At 36.0% G+C, this 22,522-nt stretch overlaps 2 protein-coding genes across 2 annotated transcripts; both read left to right on the top strand.

Annotated features, from left to right (window-relative positions):
- The first annotated feature begins 2,574 nt into the window (after positions 1-2,574).
- Positions 2,575-3,666, top strand: LOC145104988 (uncharacterized). The gene has a single exon (XM_079042137.1). It carries the CDS (start codon positions 2,575-2,577, stop codon positions 3,664-3,666), a length of 1,092 nt encoding a protein of 363 aa, XP_078898263.1.
- A 180-nt stretch (positions 3,667-3,846) lies between these two features.
- Positions 3,847-4,161, top strand: LOC145104987 (uncharacterized). Its single transcript, XM_079042136.1, has one exon. It carries the CDS (start codon positions 3,847-3,849, stop codon positions 4,159-4,161), a length of 315 nt encoding a protein of 104 aa, XP_078898262.1.
- The last annotated feature ends 18,361 nt before the right edge of the window (positions 4,162-22,522 follow it).

The following is a 22,522-nucleotide window of genomic DNA, read 5'->3' as shown; positions in this document are numbered from 1 at the left end:
TATAAATATATTCTTGCGCATTAGGATTCGTCTAGTATACTATAAAAGTGAAAAAATTCATTGCACCTTATTAATTTGAAAGTGTCAACCTTTCAAATTTCTAATAATAAATAAATTGGTTAATTAATGTAAAATAAATAAAAAAACCATATACCTAAATTTTAGTTTTTTATAATCTTTTTATAACAATAAGTGGTTTAAAAATTAACTAATGATAATAATTTACCATAACATAAAATTATTAATTACATTACATTACCTTATAAACATTGATATTTTAAATAATAAGCAAAAATTGATAAAATAGTCAAATAAGTGATGTTAAATCATGTAATCATAACAAGAGTTAAAATTAACACTATATTAAGTATTATATTTAAATTTATTCATGAGTAAACCATGAGTAAATGTTGTTAAGCGATAACAGTTGTTTATTTTATCATATCGTTCATCTAAATAGTTACAATTTTACATATGAACATAGTGTCAAAAATATTATTTCATAGTTAGCGTCTCCGGCGACTTCGGACGCCTCCTTGCGTCTTCGTCATCGGCTCCGGCGGGGTCAAACGCCACTGATTCCTTCTTCTCGCCTAGACTTCTTCTGTCTTTCTTGCTGACTCTTGATGGTTGGTAATGAACGGGGGCACCAATCGCATACAGCCTCAATGAATCACAGAAGGCTCGAGAATGTTTCCAAGCCTTTCTTTGTGACTAACTTCCCTCCTGATGCAGACGTTAAGTCCTTATGGGAGGAGTGTGATAAGGTTGGGAATGTGGTTGATATCTACACTGCTAGGAAACTATCAAAAATCGGTAAGCGATTCGCATTCGTTCGATTTATCAAAGTTAAGGATGAATTACTGTTAGAACAAAAACTTAGAGACATTTGGATGTCATCATACCACTTATTTGCTTCTGTGGCTCGGTTTAGTCGAGATGTTAGTAACACGGGTGGATTGAATAAAAAGGAGAAGGCTGTCTCACATAATTCTGTTGAGAATAATGCAGTTAAGCAGGTGAAGAAAATGAATGCGCATGCTGTTGCAAACTATAGTTCGTATGCCAATGTCTTAAAGGGTCAGGAGGTTGAGAAAACTAATAATGGCCCAGTTCTTGAATGTATTTTACAAGGACAAGAGATTGATAATCCACTGTCATTGAAAGTATCAGTATTTGGCAAGCTTCGATTGATTCCTAAGTTGGGTATTCTTTTGAAAGAAGAAGGTTTTCCGGAAATCGCTATTAAGTATGTTTCTAGCGATTGGGTTTATATTTCTTTTGTATCGGAAGCTACTTGTACACGGTTTATGAAATCCGAGGCGGTTAAGGCTTATTTCTCAGTCTTTAGACCGGTTGTTAATGGTTTTTTCGTTAAAGAACGTGCTATTTGGTTGGAGATGGTGGGTTTACCATGTTGTGCTTGGAATGATGTTGCGGTTAAAAAGGTGGCTTCTATGTGGGGTGAGGTTTGTTTTATTGAAGAGGATGGGGACGCTCCTTTAGCGGTCAAACGTGTGTGTATTAAGACTGCGAAACCTTTTTTGATTCAAGATATGGTTAAGGTGGTTGCTAAAGGTGTTGAATATGGGGTGGGGGTGCGTGAAATTTCAAATTGGGAACCAAATATTATGGAGGAGGGAGAAATAGAGTCGGACATTCCGGACCTGTCAGGGGGAGAGGAAGAAGATGCGTGTTTTGAGGAAGATGTGAATGATTTTATTGATGTAGAGAATGGCGATAAGGCTGATCAGAGGCAAGAGAACTCTTTTAGCATGGAAAGTACACCTACTAACGGTGCCAGAGGAGCTGGATTTGTTGATAGAAAAGGAAGATTTTTCCAAACAAATGAAAAAGCAAAAGGTAATGGAGTTGTGGACGGGGGGGGGGGTCTTTTATGCCTAATGTTGCTGTCACAAGAGGTGTTGTTGAAAAAAAATGTAATCCGGTGGGGTCTCTTCCAGTTATGGAGGATGGTTGTGACATGAAGGGTGATTCAGCTTATTTGGTAACTAATGTGGAGGGGGAGGGGGCTGCCAAATCACCATCACAACCACCCGGTTATAGACGAGATCAATCCTCTACGTCTCATGGGTCTTCTAAAATTCTTAAAAAGAAAGTCCCGGTAGTTGTTGATGACATAGAAGATGTGTTGAAGCAGTATTTTGAGATGGGTGGCCTTCTCGTGTATGATATGGAGACTAATAAGGAAAGGGTTAAAAAGATTTTATCTAGTATTGGTGTGGTACAGGTGGACCAATGAAGTGCCTTTCTTTAAATATATGTGGTACCCGTTCTTTTTTAAAAAGAAATTGGGGTAAGGCACTTTGTTTGCAGTTTGAAGTTTCTTTTTTGGGTTTGCAAGAAACGAGAATGACGCAAATTGATCTTTTCAAGATCCGAAGTATGTGGGGTAATTATAGATTTGATTTTGCTAGTAGTAGTGCTCGGGGTAGATCGGGTGGTATTCTTTCTGTGTGGGACCCGAAAGTGTTTACTAAAAGCAGTGTCACTTGTACTAGTAACGTGGTTATTGTGGGAGGCTTGTGGGTTCCGTTTAATATTAACTGATTTATGGTTAATATTTATGCTCCTCAAGATTTAGTGGGAAAGCAACATCTTTGGGGGTATCTTTCGGCGTTCATGAGAAGGAATGGAGGAAATTATGTTTTTTTTGGAGACTTCAATGTTGTTAGGGAGGCGGGTGAAAGGTTCGGTTCTGTTTTTTGTCATACTTCTGCTCAGTTCTTTAACGAGTTCATTGATGATGCTGGTCTAATTGATGTGCCTATGGTTGGAAAGCGGTTTACTAGAGTTGACACCATAGGTGCTAAACTCAGCAAGTTTGATCGGTTCTTAGTCTCGAATGCGGTTTATGATTGTTTTGATAATCTTCAGGTATCGGTGTTGGATAGGAAATGGTCGGATCATTGCCATATTCTGCTTCATTCTAATACGATGGATTTTGGGCCTTCTCCTTTTAAATTCTTCAATTCTTGGCTTTCTCTGGAGGGTTTTGATGATGTGGTTAAAGGAGCTGTGGCTGATTTTGTTAGCGACTCGGATTGGAGTAAGTTTGTTGTTTTAAAAAACAAACTTAAATTTATTAAAGCAAGGATTCGATCTTGGAATGCGGAGACTAGGTCGTCTGCACATCTTTCTTCATCGCAGTTGTTGGGGCGATTAGTAGAGATTGATAATTTTATTGATGATGGACAATCTAGTGATGACCTTATTTGTGAAAGAAGAGGAATTCTTGGGGATTTAGCGAATTTAGAAAAAGTTAGATCGCTGGATGTTGCTCAAAAGGTTAAGGCTACGTGGGCTGTGGAGGGAGATGAGAATTCTGCGTTTTTTCATGCATTACTGAAAAAACGTAGAAGGCAGTTGATGATTAGAAGGGTTACTATTGATGGGGAGTGGATTTCGGACCCTGCTAGTATTAAGAAGGCTTTTTTCGATTTTTATGCATGCAAGTTTCAGCCTATTCTTGGTGTTAGTTTTGATCGTCGAAGTCCTAGATTCAAGTCGTTGGATCCTAGGGTTGCTTCTTCTATTGAGGTGGAATTCACGGCTGAAGAGATTAAGAATGCAGTTTGGGATTGTGGTGTAGATTGTGCCCCTGGTCCAGATGGCTTTACATTTCGTTTTCTCAGACACTTCTAGGAGATTCTTGCAGACGATGTCATCGCTTTTGCGCAAGAGTTTTTTGCCAAACCGGTTTTCCCGAAGGGGTGTAATTCATCCTTTATTACTTTGATCCCCAAATCTGATAATCCTCTTTGTATCAAGGATTATCGCCCTATTAGTCTCATTGGGCTGCAATTTACGATTATTGCAAAATTGATGACTAATAGGTTGGCTCCTGTTCTCCATGATATTATTGGGTTAGAGCAATCGGCTTTTCTTAAGTCCCGTCAAATTCTTGATGGGCCTTTGATGATTAATGAGCTACTGAGGTGGTTTAAAATGAAAAAGAAAAAGCTGATGATGTTTAAAGTTGATTTTGAAAAGGCTTATGATTCTGTGAGCTGGGAGTATCTTGATAAGATTATGGGGTTTCTCGGCTTTGGTGAGAAATGGAGAGCCTGGATTCGTGGTTTGTGCTCTAGTGTTAGATCTTCGGTGCTGATTAACGGGAGCCCCACTGATGAGTTTTAGATTTTTAGAGGTCTTAGACAAGGAGATCCCCTTTCTCCTTTTTTATTCATCATAGCTATGGAAGGGCTTCATATTGCCTTAGAGGATGCGGTAGCTGAAGGGATATTTCGGGGTGCTCCTATAGGTTCTGATGAGGTTCGCATTTCTCACTTGTTTTACGCAGATGACGTAATTTTTCTAGGGGAATGGGATGTTTCTAATATTCAGAATTTGATCCGTATTCTGAGGTGCTTTTACTTGGTGTCGGGCCTTAATCTCAATCTTAATAAATCAAATCTTTACAGGGTAGGGGTTAATTCGACAGAGACTGCTAATTTAGCTTCCTATACCGGGTGTTCGGCTGGAACTCTCCCTTTTGTTTATCTTGGTATTCCGGTTGGAGAATCTATGGTTCGTCTTAAAGGTTGGCAGATGATCATCGATCGTTTTAAGAAGAGGTTATCTTCTTGGAAGGTCAAGTTGTTGTCCATTGGAGGTCGTTTGACTCTTATTAAGTCGGTCTTAGGGAGTTTGGGTATTTACTTCTTCTCTTTGTTTCGTCTTCCTGCGACTGTTTGTCAATCTCTTGAGTCTCTAAGGGCTCGGTTTTTTTGGGGAGTGGAGGAAGGTCAGCATCGTATTCATTGGGTTAATTGGAAGTTGATCTTGAATTCATATTCTCATGGAGGTCTCGGGGTTGGTAGTTTGGATGCTTTTAACCTCGGTCTTCTTTATAAATGGAAGTGGCGATTTCTTAATGACAAAGGAGCTCTTTGGGTTTAAATTGTCAAATTTTGTCATGGGGAAGGTGGTGGTTTGTCAGATGATTCTAGAATTGGAAGTGGAGGGGGTGTTTGGCAAAAGATTGTTAGATCTATTAATCATCTTCATGAGAATGGTTGTATTCCTTCTAATCTCATGCATAGAGTGGTGGGAAATGGGACCCAAACGAGGTTCTGGAAGGATGTTTGGTGCTTGGATATTCCTCTTAAAGAACGGTTTGGGAGGCTTTTTGCTTTGGCCTTTAATCAAGATGCTCAGGTTAGCGATTATTGGGATTCGGGGGGATGGAATTTTCATTGGCGACGGGGGATTAGAGGAGGTGCTGAATCGACCCAATTTGATGATCTGGTGGAGTTTTTAAATCATATTCGTATAGGGGAGATGCCAGATAAGTGGTCTTGGGAGCTTGACCCGTCAGGTATTTTTACAGTTAAATCAGCAAGGCACTGGGTTGATGATATGACGCTTCCTATGGGTAGTACGCCTACGAGGTGGAACCGTTTTGTTCCTATTAAAATTAATATCTTTTTATGGCGTGTGCTTTTGGATCGCATTCCGGTTAGAACTAAATTGGTGGAAAGGGGGGTGGCGATAGATTCCTTATTGTGTCCTGTGTGCCATAACTCTCAAGAAAGTGTGAATCATTTGTTGTTGCAGTGTTCGGTTGCTGATCAGGTGTGGAGTCGGGTTGGGCAGTGGCTTCATTTGGACTTTCCTGTGTTCTCTTCTATCCGTGACGTCATGGATTGGGTGGATTCGAGATCGACTATTCATATGGAGTGCTCGATTGTTGAGTCGGTGTTCATGGTGGTTATATGGGTGCTTTGGACGTTTCGTAATTCCTTACTTTTTAGTAGCATTAAGCCTAGAAAAGATAGACTTTTTGATTCTGTTGTGGATCTTTCTTTTCATTGGTTTTCGTTTCGGAATTCTAAGGCTCGGGTTAATTGGACGATGTGGTTACTAAATCCAATCCAACCTTAACTTGTTCTTTTCTCTAGCTTCTTGCTAGAGATTTGTTTTTTTTTTTATTATATTTGTTGCTGCTGTTCAAAAAAAAATTATTTCATAGTTAATCTATGCAACGGCAGGAGCATTCCTCAAATTTTATCAAAATAAATAACTCTCTTTTAAGCAAACACATATAAAAATATAAAAACTCTCTTGAAATTAACCAATATAAGTTATAATAATTAACAACAATGGCTTTTTATTTACTGAAATAGTTATTATTATTATTATAAAAATACTTTAAGGGTCCAAGAATTAATTAAACAGATTCCTTTGTAATAAAAATAGAGAATAAGACAATGTAGCATATAATGGATGACAAAGAAAATAACTTAAGAAAGATAACCACAATGTTTCAAACAAGAAACATCTTAGGATCATAGTTGTAATCTTAACAATTCCAAAAAAAAACACTTTATCGTTGATAATTGCTAAATAAGTAAATATATTGTTATATAAGTTTAATACTCTAATAGTATTTTATTCATGTACCTTTGTCTCATTATAACTCATGACCACAGTATTTAATCAATGACTATGGTTTTGGTTACAATATTTCCTTAAACGATTACATATGCGTACATATTAAGTGATTGGCATCTTATTAATATTAATTTGGAACTAGTATATAGTTATATAAGTTTAATACTCGAATAGTATTTTATTCGTGTACCTTTGTCTCATTATATCTCATGACCACCGGTATTTAATCAATGACTATGGTTTTGGTTACAGTGTTTCCTTAAACGATTACATATACATACATATTAAGTGATTGACATCTTATTGATATTAATATGTAAACATAAGGAGCGTGGAAGGAGGGGCAGTTGTACAGAGTCTAATTTTTTTAGGCCAATTTATTATTATTATGTTATATATATATATATATATATATATATATATATATATATATATATTATTTATTTATTTATTTAAAAATAAAAGAACTTATAAGGAAGGAGGGAGTCCTTTCCTCCCAACCCACAACATATGGAAATTCTATCTTTCCCAACCCGCCACAAAATTATTTTTTGTTTAATTAATTTAGAAAATATAAAATATAATAAAACATTATATTTTTTTTCTTTAAAAAACCTTTGCTAATTTAATACAAAAAAAATTCTAAAATAATTAAAAGAAAACCTAATATTTACGGATTCATGCATTAAAAAAAATGCAATGTTAACAAAATTATATAACCAGAAAAACAAAAGGAAAAGGAAAGAAGGAACGGGTAATGTTTACAAAATTGCATTTAGTTTGATAGTAAACAAAAGATGCCACGGGTTGGTAAAGCCGCAACATTCGAATTTATTCTCCAACCCGCCAATCCCAATGTTAACGGAATCACAACCCTTTGGCATCGCCAGTACCTACCCTCAAAAAAACATACGATACCGTCCTCCCTAATAGCGATAAGGGCCATTTTTTCTGACTCGTACAGGGTATTTAGGGATATTTAAACCCTCAGAACCGACCCTATCTATAAACACAAATATCATCTTGATTTGAACGGGCATGCATGTTTATTATTAGCATAAAAGCATTTAGGAAAATTATATTTAAATATTTATTTTTCGAAGTTAAGCACCATAAGCAAATGATACATAATTGCATGGTTGTCAAAATCGCGATCCTACGATCCTAGGTATGAAAAACGATCTGGATCGTAAACGGATCGTATTTGGGGTAGGATCGCAGGTAGGATCGTAAGATCGTAGGTAGGATCATAGGATCGAGATCCGATCCGATCCTACCTTCCATTGATTATTTATTTATTTATTTATTTTTGTAAATGAATTTTTTTTACCATTTATGTCTTTTACTTTTTACCAATTTACCATTTATCATTTTGTGTTGTGACTTATGACTAATATTTTGAAGTTTTTATAACTTTTGAACAAAAAATTGAATATTTGAAATATTTTTAATGATTAAAAATTATAAATTATAATTATAATTTATTTTGTGGGGTCTTAGGATCCCGATCCCAATCTTACAAACCCAAAAACGATCCTAAATAGGATTCCGATCTTGACAACCTTGCATAATTGCATTATCTCATTAAACGATTTTTTTTCTTACTTATTTTTAATAGTATGTTATTCCAATGTTTAAAAGTTAGGAATCATAATATTTTTGAATCACTATATTAAAAATGATAATATTTTAGAATCATAATATTTTTGGATAATAATAAATTAAGTATTATAAATATTTGGAATCATAACTTTTTCAGATTATATTATTTTCAAATAAATAAAGTTTTTCACGTAGACTTTGATTTATAATATTTTAGATCGTAACATTTTCGATAAAATTAAGTGTTTGTTTCGTAACATGTTTTGAATTAAAACATTTTAGAATCATAATGTTTAGATTATAACAAATTAAAAATCACAAACATATTTAATCATAATATTTAAATCATCTTGTTTTTTTTATTATATCACTTTCAAATATTATTTTCATAAAAACTTGTAATATTATAAAATAAAATGTGATATCTTAGAAAATATAATTTTTGAAAATTTTCTTTTTAAAACGTATATTATATACGATATATAAGAAATATTTAAAATAATTTTTTATTTAAAGAACAAAACTTTTCATCTGTTAGGTTTAATAAAAACTTATATTCTTTTAAAAAAATTGAGATTCCTTAACAACATTATATTTGAAAAAAAAAATTAATTTTGTAAATTATGAATAACACTTAACTTTTACTTAAATTTGAAAACAAAAAAAATCTCGTCATATTAAATAAAACCTAACCAATAAACCACAAACCGCATTGCAAACCATGTAAACTGCATTATACGGTGTGGTGCGGTTTTCTGCGGTGCGGTGCGGCTTTATATGGTTTAAAGAAATATATATGTTATAAAAGTATTATATGATATAATCAAAATGAAAATAAAAAACATCTAAACAATTAGCACAAAAAACAAATTGTCTATGATAATTGTCACACAGATATCGATTAAACTATAATTATCATCTACACAGTTAGGGGTGAGCAAACTCAAACCAATAAACCGAGAAACCGACAAAATCGAAACTAAAAAAACGAAACAGAAGCAAAATCGACGGTTAGGGTTTAAATTTTTTAAAAACCGAAAAATCGGGTTCGGTTTTACCCAGAAACCGACCCATCCAACCCGTGAAACCGACCCATACCTAAAACCGAGAAACCGACCCAAGAAACCAACCCATGTATATATTAAAAAAAATACAAAATATTACAATCCTAAATCTGTAAATCACTAAATCGAAATCAAGTCTCGGTTTCTCACTTCTGTGAACGCGAAACCTTTAGCGTTGTTCTTAATATTTCTCGTCTCCCCTCCCCCGATCGAAGTCGACGACGCCACCAGCCAACCAGCACTCCAGCAGCAAGAGCTCCGACGAGCTTAACCCCGTTACCAAACCGTCGGCGCCACCCTTCCAAAGTTGCTACTCCTCCGACGCTCCCTTCTCGCTTCTCACTTATCAAGTTATCAAGTTCGTTTTTAGATTTCTCCCTTCTCGCTTTTCAGTTTCTCACTTCTTGGTTGCAATTTGTGCGTTGCTTTGCTGCTATTGATTACATGTTCATCCCCAAACTTGTTGAAATATTTGTTTGCTGAAATATTTGTTCATCTCCAAACTTGTTGCTTTGCTGCCGAAAGATAACATCGCTTACCCTTTGTTTGCTGAAATATTTGTTGAAATATTGTTTGTTTGCTGAAATATTTGTTGTTTGCTTATGAATTATGATGCTGGAATATTGGTCGTTTGCTGAAATATTTTTGTTATTTGCTTATGAATTATAATGCTGAAATATTGGCTGTTTGATTATGAATTCTGATGCTGAAATATTGTTCCTGTATGACCTAAAAACAAATTTTTTTTGGTAATGCCAGAAACTGTTGATGTTGATTGCATTTTTATTTTCTATGTAGATGGAAAGGTATTAACTAGATGCATAAACTGTTGATGTTGATGCTCCACACACTGTTGATGTTTATCTTGATGTTGATGAAGGAGATGATGAAGAAGTTGCAGATAATTAGGGTGGTGGTCATAGAGTATCTTGGGTATGGCAACATTTTGATCGAGAGGCCGTAAAGAAGGGTGCTAATGTAACACCAGTCAAAATTACGTCAAAGATAATTCCAATAAATATAACAAACAATATTATAATCAATTTACTTTAATCTTTAATGAATTTTTCATTCAACACTACAAGTCTACACGATTCCAAAAATATATAGAACGTCTAAATCTGACTTCACATGAAGAAGTTATGATAAATTCTATCACTATAGCCTTTGTAACAAGAGGAATTTAAAATAGACTTAGAATTAGCTATTTGAGTCTAAAAGAAAGTTGTAGTACTCGGAAATACCTACGCGTTGATATAAAGAACGTCAAAAACGGAGCTCGTATGCAAAAGTTATGACCTTCCGAAGATGCAGCTGTCTAAGGACATGACACGTGGCAGAAACCTAGCGCCTTAAGTAACGAAGTGAACATGAAGTTCACGACGTGAAACGTGTCAGGGACACTAATCGGGGCTAGAAAACACGTGTTAAAGCTACAGGATGACTCATGGAAGTTCACGACGTGAACCTATCATGTTCACGACGTGAATGGGCCCAGAACAGCCTATAAATAGCGATCAAGACCCTTTCATTCCTTACACCTTCTACTTTCTTTCTCTATCGTTTTCGAAGGTCGTTTCCCTTCCCGAGCCTGACAACGATGAGCCTCTGTCCGTTTAGATTCTATAGATCACGCTACTAGGGTGAGTTTCACGGGCCTACTTTCTAATGTTTTCGGGGGGAAACGCATGCTAAATATTGTATTTAAGTTAATATTATATCTATATGATAGTATGTTCGTATCAACATAGATAGTTATATTAACCGAGATATAGTTGTTTTGAATATGATATTTTGAAAACATACAACTATCGTAAACTTGTTAGCATAATATAATACTAATGTAGACCCTGAGTTATACTTGGGAGTTCTATATATATGTTATGTGCGATATAGTTCCAGAGTTATACTCGGAAGTTCTATATGTTAATTGATAGGTATGTTGTTATTGTTGGTTTTATGTTATGATAAAACTTGGTATGTTATATGTTGGTATTGTTAGTTTTATGTCAAGATAAAACTTGGTATGTTATATATTGTTATTGTTGGTTTTATGTTAAGATAAAATCGGGTTTTACTTCAAGTTATAGCTGTTGTACCGCCTAAAGTATTATGAACTTAGGAGTAATGTTTAAAAGCATAGTCTAGTAACTTAGGGTTTTAGACACGAATATGCTTTGTTGTTAGAGTTATAGGAAGCCGACAAAGTCTACATGAGCTACCTCATTCATCAACTAAGATTGGGAATGTTAGTGGAAATCCTCTGACCTGTAACCGCTAATCCCGTGTGAGCGAGGAAGTTATGTATGGATCTATGTGGGTTGACAACCCCACCCATGGTTGCTAGCTCCAACCCAACGGTATTCGGGTGACGAACTTGCCTAATTTACTACCTTCCGACGTCGATGAAGCGTGCGGAAACTACCGCAAGGTGTGATCCTTGTACTACCGCAAGGTGTGATCCTTGTACTACCACAATGTGTGATCCTTGTAACTACCACAATGTGTGATCCTTGTAACTACCACAAGGTGTGACCCTTGTAATAATAATAAGAAGTATAAAACTAAGTCATACAGTCGCAGCTACAGACTCATGGTAGCACAACTTTAGAAGCATTATACTTTGTCGATATACAAGTATGAATGTTAAGTATAAGTTTCTCAAAGACTTATACTCTAAGTATAAGAATCTAGTAGGTATATTACTTGTATGTTAAGTAGACTACTATACCTATTCTACTTACTCGTATAGAATCAAAATAGATTTATACGTAGCGGTTTTACTCGTATAGAATTGAAATAGATTTATACGTAGCGGTTTTACTCGTATAGAATTGAAATAGATTTATATGTAGCGGTTTTACTCGTATATAATTGAAATAAAATTTATACGTAGCAACCTTAGTTTGTATGGGATTACAAACATTTGTATGAGACTTATAGGTATACTACTTATTTGGTAAGTAAACCATTATACCTAGGATATATATATACTAAATGTTGGAGAGTCAAAACGATACTTTCAAAACTAAACTTTTGAACTTAGAAAAAGTATTATTTTCATATGGAGTCAAAACCTGTGAACTCACCAACTTTATGTTGACGTATTTTAAATTGCATTTGTTTTAGGAAGTTGATAACTATGATACGAGAAATGATGTTACACCGCCCGGTGTTTCTGCCGACGGCCGGGGTGTGACAACTAAGAAAGTGAAATGCCCATATTGTCCAACAATAATGAGTGAAAATTCAAAGAAAAATGGTACGAGTGCAATGGGAAGTCATTTAAGACTCTATTGTCCAAAATCTCCTGTTTACGGCCCTAATGGTAAACTTGGTGATACGAAAAAACAATATGTGTTGAGTTTCAAAAAAGTGGGAGCCTCGGGGGCTACTTCTTTGGAAGTTCATTCCTTCAGCCAAGAGAAATTTAGGAATTCCTTAGCTTGCATGTGTATTAAAGACAATCAACCTTTTAGTATAGTTGAAGATGAAGGATTTAGGGAATATTCACAGGATTGTCGCAAGGGATTGTTTGCAGATATACAAAGAAGAGTTGTATAAACTGAAGGATGTTTTAAAAAACGAAACTGTATCCATTACAACTGATACTTGGACATCCATCCAAAACATTAATTATAGTTGTTTAACGGTACATTGGGTTGATGAGACATGGGTTTTGAGAAAGAAAATTCTGAACTTTTGTCCCATTAAAAATCACAAAGGTGTAACCATAGGATAACTCGTTTACAAATGCTTACAGAATTGGGGAATTGAGAAGGTGTTTACAGTGACTGTGGATAATGCTCCCTTACACATGTGACTGTCGAAGCTTAGCTTTGCGCACAAGATTGGATACGGGACACCCCGATTGATATCCAATTTAAAAATATAACGGCTTTATATATGGAAGAGACACAAGAGAAGTTGGTGCCAATAGAAACCAATAAATATTATACTATTTTTTACATAATTATAAGTTTATAATTATATATGTTTATAACTAAATACTATTGTTTTTGGTTTGTAGAGGAATTGGGATGTGGTCAAGGGAGTTGCATGGATGAGGATCTTACTTGAATTTTAAAGGTTTATAACTCAGTAATTATAATTTTATACTTTTACACAAGTTTATTACTCAATAATCATTAATCAATACTAATGTTTTTTGGTTTGTATATGAATTGGGAATTGGTGAAGAGATTTACATGGGTGTGGATTGAAGATTCGTGTTTTCATGTTTTGGTTGTAATTGACTATTTGACTGTTTCAGACTTTGTGTTTTAGTTTGATTGTGTTTTGGTTGTAATCGACAATTTCGGACTTTGTGTTTTACTTTGATTGTGTTTTGGTTGTAATAGACTCTTTCGGGCTTTGTTTGTAACTTGTAATAGACTATTTGGTTGTAAGACTCATATTTTTTGAAGTATTTAACTTCAATTTGGTGTTTTTTGAATTATTTAACTTCTTGCTCCATTTCTGGAAAATCGGCTTAAACCCAAAACCCATGGGTTTAAACCCAGAGCCCGTAAGTGTATGGGTTGAACCCAAGACACCGAAAAACCGCCCAAACCGATATTAGAACCCAAGAAACCGAACCGACCAGAAACCGATCCTATTTGGTTATGAAAACCAGAAACCGACCATTTACGGGTTGGGTTGGGTTGGGGTCCAAAACCGACTCAAACCGACTCATGCACAAACATATACACTTTATTGGAATTACATAAAAACTTAATTTTAATTATGAAATCAATTTAAACCCATGCAATCAAATGAACTTCAGTTTATCATCCTTCAATCTATTTTTTCTTTTGTTTATATATATATATATATATATATATATATATATATATATATATATATATATATATATAAAGTTCAATAGAGAACCATTATTAATCAAGGAAAATCCAAAGCGTCGAAATTTAAAGCGATCAACAGCAAAATGAATGGTTGTTGACTTTTACAATGGACGCACATGCACCAGATTATAACAAAACACACTTCATTATTTTCGTTTAAATGGCAAATTCGTTATTTTAAAAAAATTCAAAACATTGGACTACACTCCAACTAAATCAAAGTTTTGGACAGTATTGCAAGTCCAAAACTTTTTGAACAAAAGTGTCAATTTTCGACATATCATAGAGAACATTTTTTTAATTTTTGTCAAAACATTATGAAAAAACACAACAATCTCAAACCTTGTTTGTATTAGATCTCATCATATATATATATATATATATATATATATATATATATATATATATATATATATATATATATATATATATATATATATATATACACCGCACATTGTCTTATATAACTTATGTTAATTAAAAAAAATGATCAAAACATTTGTAAAATTCATCATATATATATATATATATATATATATATATATATATATATATATATATATATATATATATATATATATATATATATATACACCGCACATTGTCTTATATAACTTATGTTAATTAAAAAAATGATCAAAACATTTGTAAAATTCATCATGCCATATTCTAATATACACCGCACATTGTCTTATATAACTTATGTTAATTAAAAAAATGATCAAAACATTTGTAAAATTCATCATGCCATATTCTAATCCAATATGCTTAGTTGGAAATTGGACAAAACTTAATATATTTGTTTTTTATTATTTATATATTATAGAGGTTTCTTGTATCCAATCAAGTATACATTTATTAAATAATTGAAAAGGTAGGTTGGTGGGTTAGAAGATTACCAAGTTATCCTTTGCATTTATCTATCATAACAACATGACATATTAGTCCAAAACTCCTAAGTAAGTTTATTTCTCAAAATTATAAAATCAAACGATAAAGCAATATTTAGTTGGATGATGCTTGTGACATTTTTTAGAGGGTAACTGACATATTAGAACTATATTTTTATGGTTTTTTGTTTATATTGTATTATTAAACTTTTTTTTTTATTAAATATTTAGTTCAATACATGGAAGACAAACAGACAACAAGCTGCGCCGTTATTCCTTTCTGGATGACAAAACTAATTCTTTTGAAAACAATGTCTGTAGATTTAGGAGATATAACATTAAAACGCATGACCCGTAAGACTCTATTGAGAAGCTCAACCGCCTCTGATGCGAGAAAACCAATTGTATTATTTTTTTACTTTAAATTATATATATATATATATATATATATATATATATATATATATATATATATATTATTTTTTGACATAAAAGATATTCTATTTTCTACGTTTTTTTTTCTTTTAAATTGTATATTTCAATTGTGACATAAAAACATTATGTTTTTATTTTTTGGAATTTTACACTTAATATGTTTTGTTCTAAATAAAACATTATTTGTTCCAACTTCGTCGTGTTAACCGGGTATCCAGAAAGGTCCCGATGAATATATATAATTAGTCCACATTAAAGAAAATTGAAAAACAACGATATTTGATTTAAAACAAAAACTAATGCATTGTCAAAATTAAAAAAACTTATAAAAATATAATTTCTTTTATATAACTTGTAACACCAGTCAAAATAGGTTAACAACAGTCGCATATGATTATAATATGTGTAACGACCCAAAAATCAAGGATAAAATTTTCATTTTTATTATAGTCAAAACACAGATATCGTTTAATTCAACATTCCAAATCATTGCTAATTAAAAACATTTATCAGAGTTCATCCCAAAATCACATATTGCGGAAACACGGGTCTGTGCGCTACGATCAAGTCGGGCCCTTCGTTTCCAAACCGATGACACCTGAAACCATAAAAAAAACTGTAAGCACGAAGTTTAGTGAGTTCCCCAGAGCATACCCCATATAATCCACATAATCACATAAACCATATCAATCACATAAGCCATACATATAAACATATAAAGATGCCATGGAAACCCTCCAAGGTCTTACACCGGGTGTCACTGGAACCCCCACGTGGTCTTAACTCACTGCCATGGGAACCCCCACATGATCTTAACTACCTGTCATGGGAACCCCCACATGGTCTTCACTAACTGCCATGGGAACCCCCACTTGGTCTTAGCTAACCAAAGAAATATCATGCAAGCTAAACATACAAACATACTAGGATGTCATGGAAACCCTCCAAGGTCTTACACCAAATGCCATGGGAACCCCTGCATGGTCTTAGTCCACTGCCATGGGAACCCCCATATGGTCTTAGCCTGGAAGGCCATAGGAACCCCCACGTGGTCTTATATCCAACTGCCTCGGGAACCCCCGGGGTCTTCCATGCAAGTATCACAAAGACAACTAACATACCAAATACCACATAATCAACTAGCATACCACATATAACAAATTGCCATGGGAACCCCCGCATGGTCTTCACATAAATACATAATGTATCGATAGCACATCCGTAATAATCATCACAACTAGATAAATGGGTCTGCATTGGTGTCTTCAACCCATTGGTATGGTGAGGAGACTCACCTCACATTGCCGAAGTCCAGCAGATAAAACTCTAGCTGTTGGATGACAAACTCCCGAACTGTCCATATCAAAACAACACCCAATTAACCATTTTTGGTTTCAATGCATAACCATAAATCCACACTTGGGGTAAAAGGACCATTTTACCCCTAACCTAGTTTGGTTCAAAACCAAGGCCCAAACTCACACTATGAAGGCCCACAAGCCAAATAATCAACCAAGGCCCAACATATGGCCCAATTTTCCAAATTGGGCCCAAACCTCTACATGGTCTTACCTTAAGGCCCAACCATTTATTTTAGTCCAAACACTTGGCATTTCGATGGTCCAATAGCTTATAATCATCAAAGCCTAATTATGGTCCACTTATGGCCCAATTTTCCAAATTGGGCCCAAGCCATTCCAATGTGCCTTATCCTAAAGCCCACTAATTTCCTTAGTCCATAAACATGTTTTCATTTGGTCCATCAATAAGCCAATCACCAAAGCCCAAAAGAAGGCCCAACTTGAATCCCAAACATAATTAGGGTTTTCACATAAAATGACGATTAGGGTTAAGTGTTCTTACTTAACCCATTAAGGACTTAATCCATTAAGTCCATCACCCCACATGGCCAAACATACAATGTAATCGGGCATAGGTCATAACATCGATCCAATGGTCCAAAACGCGGGTCCCGACAAATCCAAAACTAGCATTTCCAAAATTAGGGTTTTCTAAACCCTAATTAGGGTTTTCAACCCAATCGCAAGCAAATTAGTCCAAATTGTTACGTTTTTGGCTGAATAAAGTTTCACTATGTCGAGCACCGCCCACTGCCACCTCGGGCAGTAGTGGTCGACGACGGCTCACGTCGGCAACCACCACCTCATGGTGGTGGTGGGGGTTTTCCTTGACTTTTCTCCGGCCAAAACACCCAATCAACATCTCAACATATAGGAAACACACTCACACACACCTAATGACACACACACACAGCCACCCACGTTGTGGCAAGCGGCAGCAAACGGTGGCCGCCACCACCTCATGGTGGTGGCGGTGGGTTTTCTCTCCAATAATGCACATACAATAATACAAATACCGAAAGCAGCTTGTACACTCGAACACACACCCACACAGCCACCGCCTAGGCAGCAGGCGCCGTCGGAAGAGACGAAAACAGCGACCCAAGGGCCATTGACGACATTAACGACGTCTCCAATGTCGTATTCACAAAAAATAACGAGAGAGAGGAAAGGTGGTTGCGGTTGGACTTACCGAGTGCTTCCAGTGGCTCACGAACCTTGCACGACGAACACATTGTGTTCACGGTCTTCGGCGGTTCTCCGGTTGCCCACGACATCCGGCAGTAAGGTTGCGGTGGTGGCGCTTAAATGGCGAGGTAGCATGCGGACGGGTGGTGATCGGCCTCGACTAGGCGGCGACGGTTGAGGAGGCTTCTCATGGTGGCGGCTGAAGATGGGTGGCTAAGGTTAGGGTTAGGTGATGCAACGAGAGGGAAAAGAAGTCGTCGGGTTTAAACCCGTATCCCATACAAACTTCATACGAATTTGACACTTCCAGTCCCTCCCACTCATAATCTTTTCAAAATAAATCCATAAGTTACCATTCAGCCCTCAACATTCCATAATCCTTTCAATTTAAGTCCAATATTTTACCAAACACCCCCTGACTTCTGAAAATCTTTACATACCAATCCGGAAATTACACTTAACCCCCAATATTCAAAAGTTATGACATTTAACCCCCAAAACCAACGCCTTGTTAAATTATTCTGAATTTAGGGCTACAATAAAATAACATGATTTACATCTCGGGAGTGTAGGGTTTATTTATTTATTTATTTTCAAACGGAATGTTACAATATAATATACTTACTATGTAGTTCATGGTAATTTCTAATGCATATATGAACTTTATATTGGGTTATGAGCAAAACATCAATCCTATGATGCACATGCAAACCCTAAAGCTTTGGATCTAGGTTTTTCTAATTGTACATGCAATAATCATCCAAAGCTTATAATCCTTAATTCTAGCATACAAAAATCGAAATCAACATAAATAAACAAGTAAGAATGTTACCTTTCAATTGTAGCTTGATAACCTTGAGCTTTTGAGAACCTAGCACCTCAAATGTGATGCCTCTAATAGATCACAAACACCAAAGCGATTGGAGAATATTAGAGAGATAGGGGAAAGGATATTTTCGGCTCTAAGAATCCTTCTAGGGTTGTGGTAGCCGAAATATGAAGCCAAGGGGGTCTTTATATAGGTGAGGAATTAGGGTTTCAGTCAAAGACCTAATCTGCTTGCTTAGGCTCTAAGCAGCCCACTAGATATTTCCAGAACCTAGCCCGTGGACGAAATCCTTATGGGCTTCCATAAGATTTCGTCCACCCTATCTTTAGGGTTCCTCAGTCCATATTGCAATTATCTTATAATTACAATATCATTCCCCTTAATTTAATTAATCTCTTTTGACCACAAAACTAATTCTAAATTAATTCTTGACCAATATTAATTAAACAATATGATTTTTCTTTTAATATATTATTCTCATAATATATTAATAAACCATAATAAACCTCTTTCTCCATTATTCATCCAGTCAAGTTGCTTTGGTGAAGGCAACCCAAAAGGACAATGCTACTATCGGGTCAAGTACATACCAAATATAGTTATGGGCTTAGACACTAATCCAACAGTCTCCCACTTGGATAAGTCTAATAACTATAAATGCAAGTACGACTTCCAAATCCGATTAGCAATCGTAGCTCTCAAAAGCCGCTGTCGAACTCTGACACGTCCTTTAGATAAGGGATCGTATAGTCCTCCGTTCTCAAGATATCGTGTGGACAATTACATGGAACATAGTCATACTTATTGTCCAGCAGTTTGTTTCTCGATCTCTGATTTGTCTGAAATAGAACTTAATTGAACACATCAATTCAGTCCTGACCGGGCCTGGAACATAAGTCAAAACAAAATCATCGAGGGGCCCAAGATATCGTTTTTAATCCTCCAAGGATAAAAGGAACAGATAAACTTCGACTGATATGCTTGCACTATTTACTCATCAAATCGTACACAACAATGCGTTTTATAACATCAAGTTACTGATGCGTTTACGCATTATCAATGCACAACCAATTCGTAAACAACAACTCATATATCTAGGTTTAAAGACTATATGATATTATCGTCTCAAAATCACTCGTGATTAAATTCCATGAAGTGATTCATGTGAGCGCGGGTTTAATCGAATACTCAAATCTTATTTAAGGAGCACTCATGAACGTTGCAGCAAACCTTTGCTATGTCTAAACGCTTAGAAAATCTACAAGCCAATTCATGACAGTCTTGATTCATACTTACTTCCAACGTATGATCGACTGTGGATAGTTTAAATAATCGTATTATTTAGGAAGTCAAAACATGCAAAATGAAACAATAGTAAATAATTAACACAAGACAGTAACATTACTTATAAATAACACTCCTTTATTTAATCATCAAATGTTAATTACAGTTTATCTATTACAAGTTTCTAAAAGCTATCTAATCACTAAAACTAATATCGTCCTTCAGACCAATGCTCCTAGCGTGCTGCAAGTGCTTAACCCTACTCAGTCCATTCGTAAGGGGATCTGCTGGGTTATCCTTTGACGATACCCTCTTTACTACGAGGAGTCCCTCTTCTACACGATGTCTAATGAAATGATATTTTCTGTTGATATGCTTGGATCTGCCATTATCCCTCGGTTCCTTGGTTAAGGCAACCGCACCTTCGTTATCGCAGAAAATCTCCATAGGCTCCTTTATAGCAGGTACAACTCCAAGGTCTCCGATGAAGTGCTTTAGCCATATCGCCTCCTTCGACGCTTCGCTCGCTGCTATGTACTCTGATTCGCACGTTGAATCAACTACGGTCTCCTGCTTGGAACTTTTCCAGGGAACTGCTCCTCCATTTAGGGTAAAGACCCAGCCCGACTGAGAGCGGAAATTATCTCGGTCGTTCTGAAAACTGGCGTCACTATACCCTTGCACTCTCAAGTTATCGCTCCCACCGAGGACAAGAGCCCAGTCTTTAGTCCTCCGCAGGTACTTAAGAATTTTCTTTACCACAGTCTAATGAGCTCTACCAGGGTTCCCTTGATATCTGCTGACCATGCTCAAAGCGAAGGCCACATCAGGGCGAGTACACGTCATAACATACATGATCGAGCCAACAACGGAAGCATAAGGTACTCTTCTCATCTCTGCTATCTCAACATCGGTACTCGGATTTTGAGTCTTACTCAACTTGGTATTGCTTTGGATCGGTAACTCCCCTTTCTTGGAATTTTTCATGCTAAAATGTTTCAACACTTTATCCAAGTAAGTACTTTGACTAAGTCCTATTAGCCTTTTACTCTTATTTCTCAATATCCTTATCCCCAGAATATAGGCAGCTTCTCCGAGGTCCTTCATAGCGAAGCACTTCCCAAGCCAGGACTTAACTTCCTGCAAGGTTGGGACGTCGTTTCCTATGAGTAGTATGTCATCCACATACAAAACGATAAATCTAATTATACTCCCAATGGCTTTGACATATACACATGACTCATCCTCGCTTCTCAAGAAACCAAATTCTTTGACTTTCTCATCAAAACAAAGATTCCATCTGTGAGATGCTTGTTTCAATCCATAAATGGATTTCTCAAGCTTACACACTCTATTTGGGTGCTTAGCATCGACAAAACCATCTGGCTGACTCATGTAAACATCTTCAGTCAACTTCACGTTTAGGAAAGCGGTTTTGACATCCATCTGTCATATTTCATAATCATGAAACGCAGCTTTGGCTAGTATGACCCTTATAGATTTAATCTTCGCTACTGGTGAGAATGTCTCATCATAGTCAACTCCAAGAGTTTGAGTAAAGCCCTTCACAACCAATTGTGCCTTATACGTGTGTACTTTCCCATCCATGTCGGTCTTCTTCTTGAAGATCCATTTTCACCCGACTGTCTTACGACCTGGCATATTGTCAACCAAGTTCCAAACTTGATTTTCATACATGGAATGAATCTCGCTGTCCATAGCCTCTTTCCATTTCGCAGACTCCGGGCGTGCCATGGCTTCATTGTAGTTGTTAGGTTCATCCAAATTTATCAGTGTACTATCACTAATAAACGTATCACCCTAAGAAGTTATATGAAAGCCATATAATACGGGTGGAACACTAACTCTACTGGAACGTCTAAGAGGTAAGGACTCGTCAAATGGTTCAATAGCAGTTTCTTCCTCGGGTTGAGCGCCAGTGTTAGAGGTTCCTTCATCGTTTGATTCTTGAAGCTCTTCAAGATCAATTTGCCTTCCACTGTCCTCTTGGCATATGAGTTCTATTTCTCGGAAAACCCCTCTCCTTGCAACGAAGACAACATTGTCACTCGGTCTATAGAAGAGATATCCAAAAGACTTATGTGGATAGCCAATGAAAATACACCGCTCACTACGAGGCTCGAGCTTGTCGTGAGTCTCTCGTCTTACGAAAGCCTCGCAACCCCAAACCTTGATATGTGCCAATGAGGGAACCTTCCCTGTCCACATCTCGTGAGGTGTTTTGGCAACCTTCTTAGTTGGGACTAGATTAAGGATATGGGCGGCAGTCTCTAAGGCATAGCCCCTGAATGAGATAGGTAACGAAGCTCGACTCATCATGGAACGAACCATGTCCAACAAGGTTCAATTGCGCCTCTCAGCCACACCATTCAACTGCGGTGTCCTAGGTGGTGTCAATTGCGAAACGATTCTGCATTCCTTGAGGTAGTCGTGGAATTCAATACTAAGGTACTCACCTCCTCGATCGGATCGGGGAATCTTAATTTCCAGCCCAGCTGATTCTCCACTTCCTGCTTAAACTCTTTGAACTTTTCAAAGGTTTCTGACTTGTGCTTGATTAAGTATA

Source organism: Lactuca virosa, chromosome 4, assembly GCF_052849685.1.
Source record: "Lactuca virosa cultivar CGN04683 chromosome 4, Lactuca_virosa_CGN04683_v6, whole genome shotgun sequence".
In the NCBI taxonomy this organism is placed as follows: Eukaryota; Viridiplantae; Streptophyta; class Magnoliopsida; order Asterales; family Asteraceae; genus Lactuca; species Lactuca virosa.
This window is presented reverse-complemented; position numbering and strand designations above follow the sequence as displayed.

Excerpts from the sequence above, each read along its gene's own strand:
- LOC145104988 (XM_079042137.1), top strand. The coding sequence starts at position 2,575 with ATGGTTAATATTTATGCTCCTCAAGATTTAGTGGGAAAGCAACATCTT.
- LOC145104987 (XM_079042136.1), top strand. The coding sequence starts at position 3,847 with ATGACTAATAGGTTGGCTCCTGTTCTCCATGATATTATTGGGTTAGAG.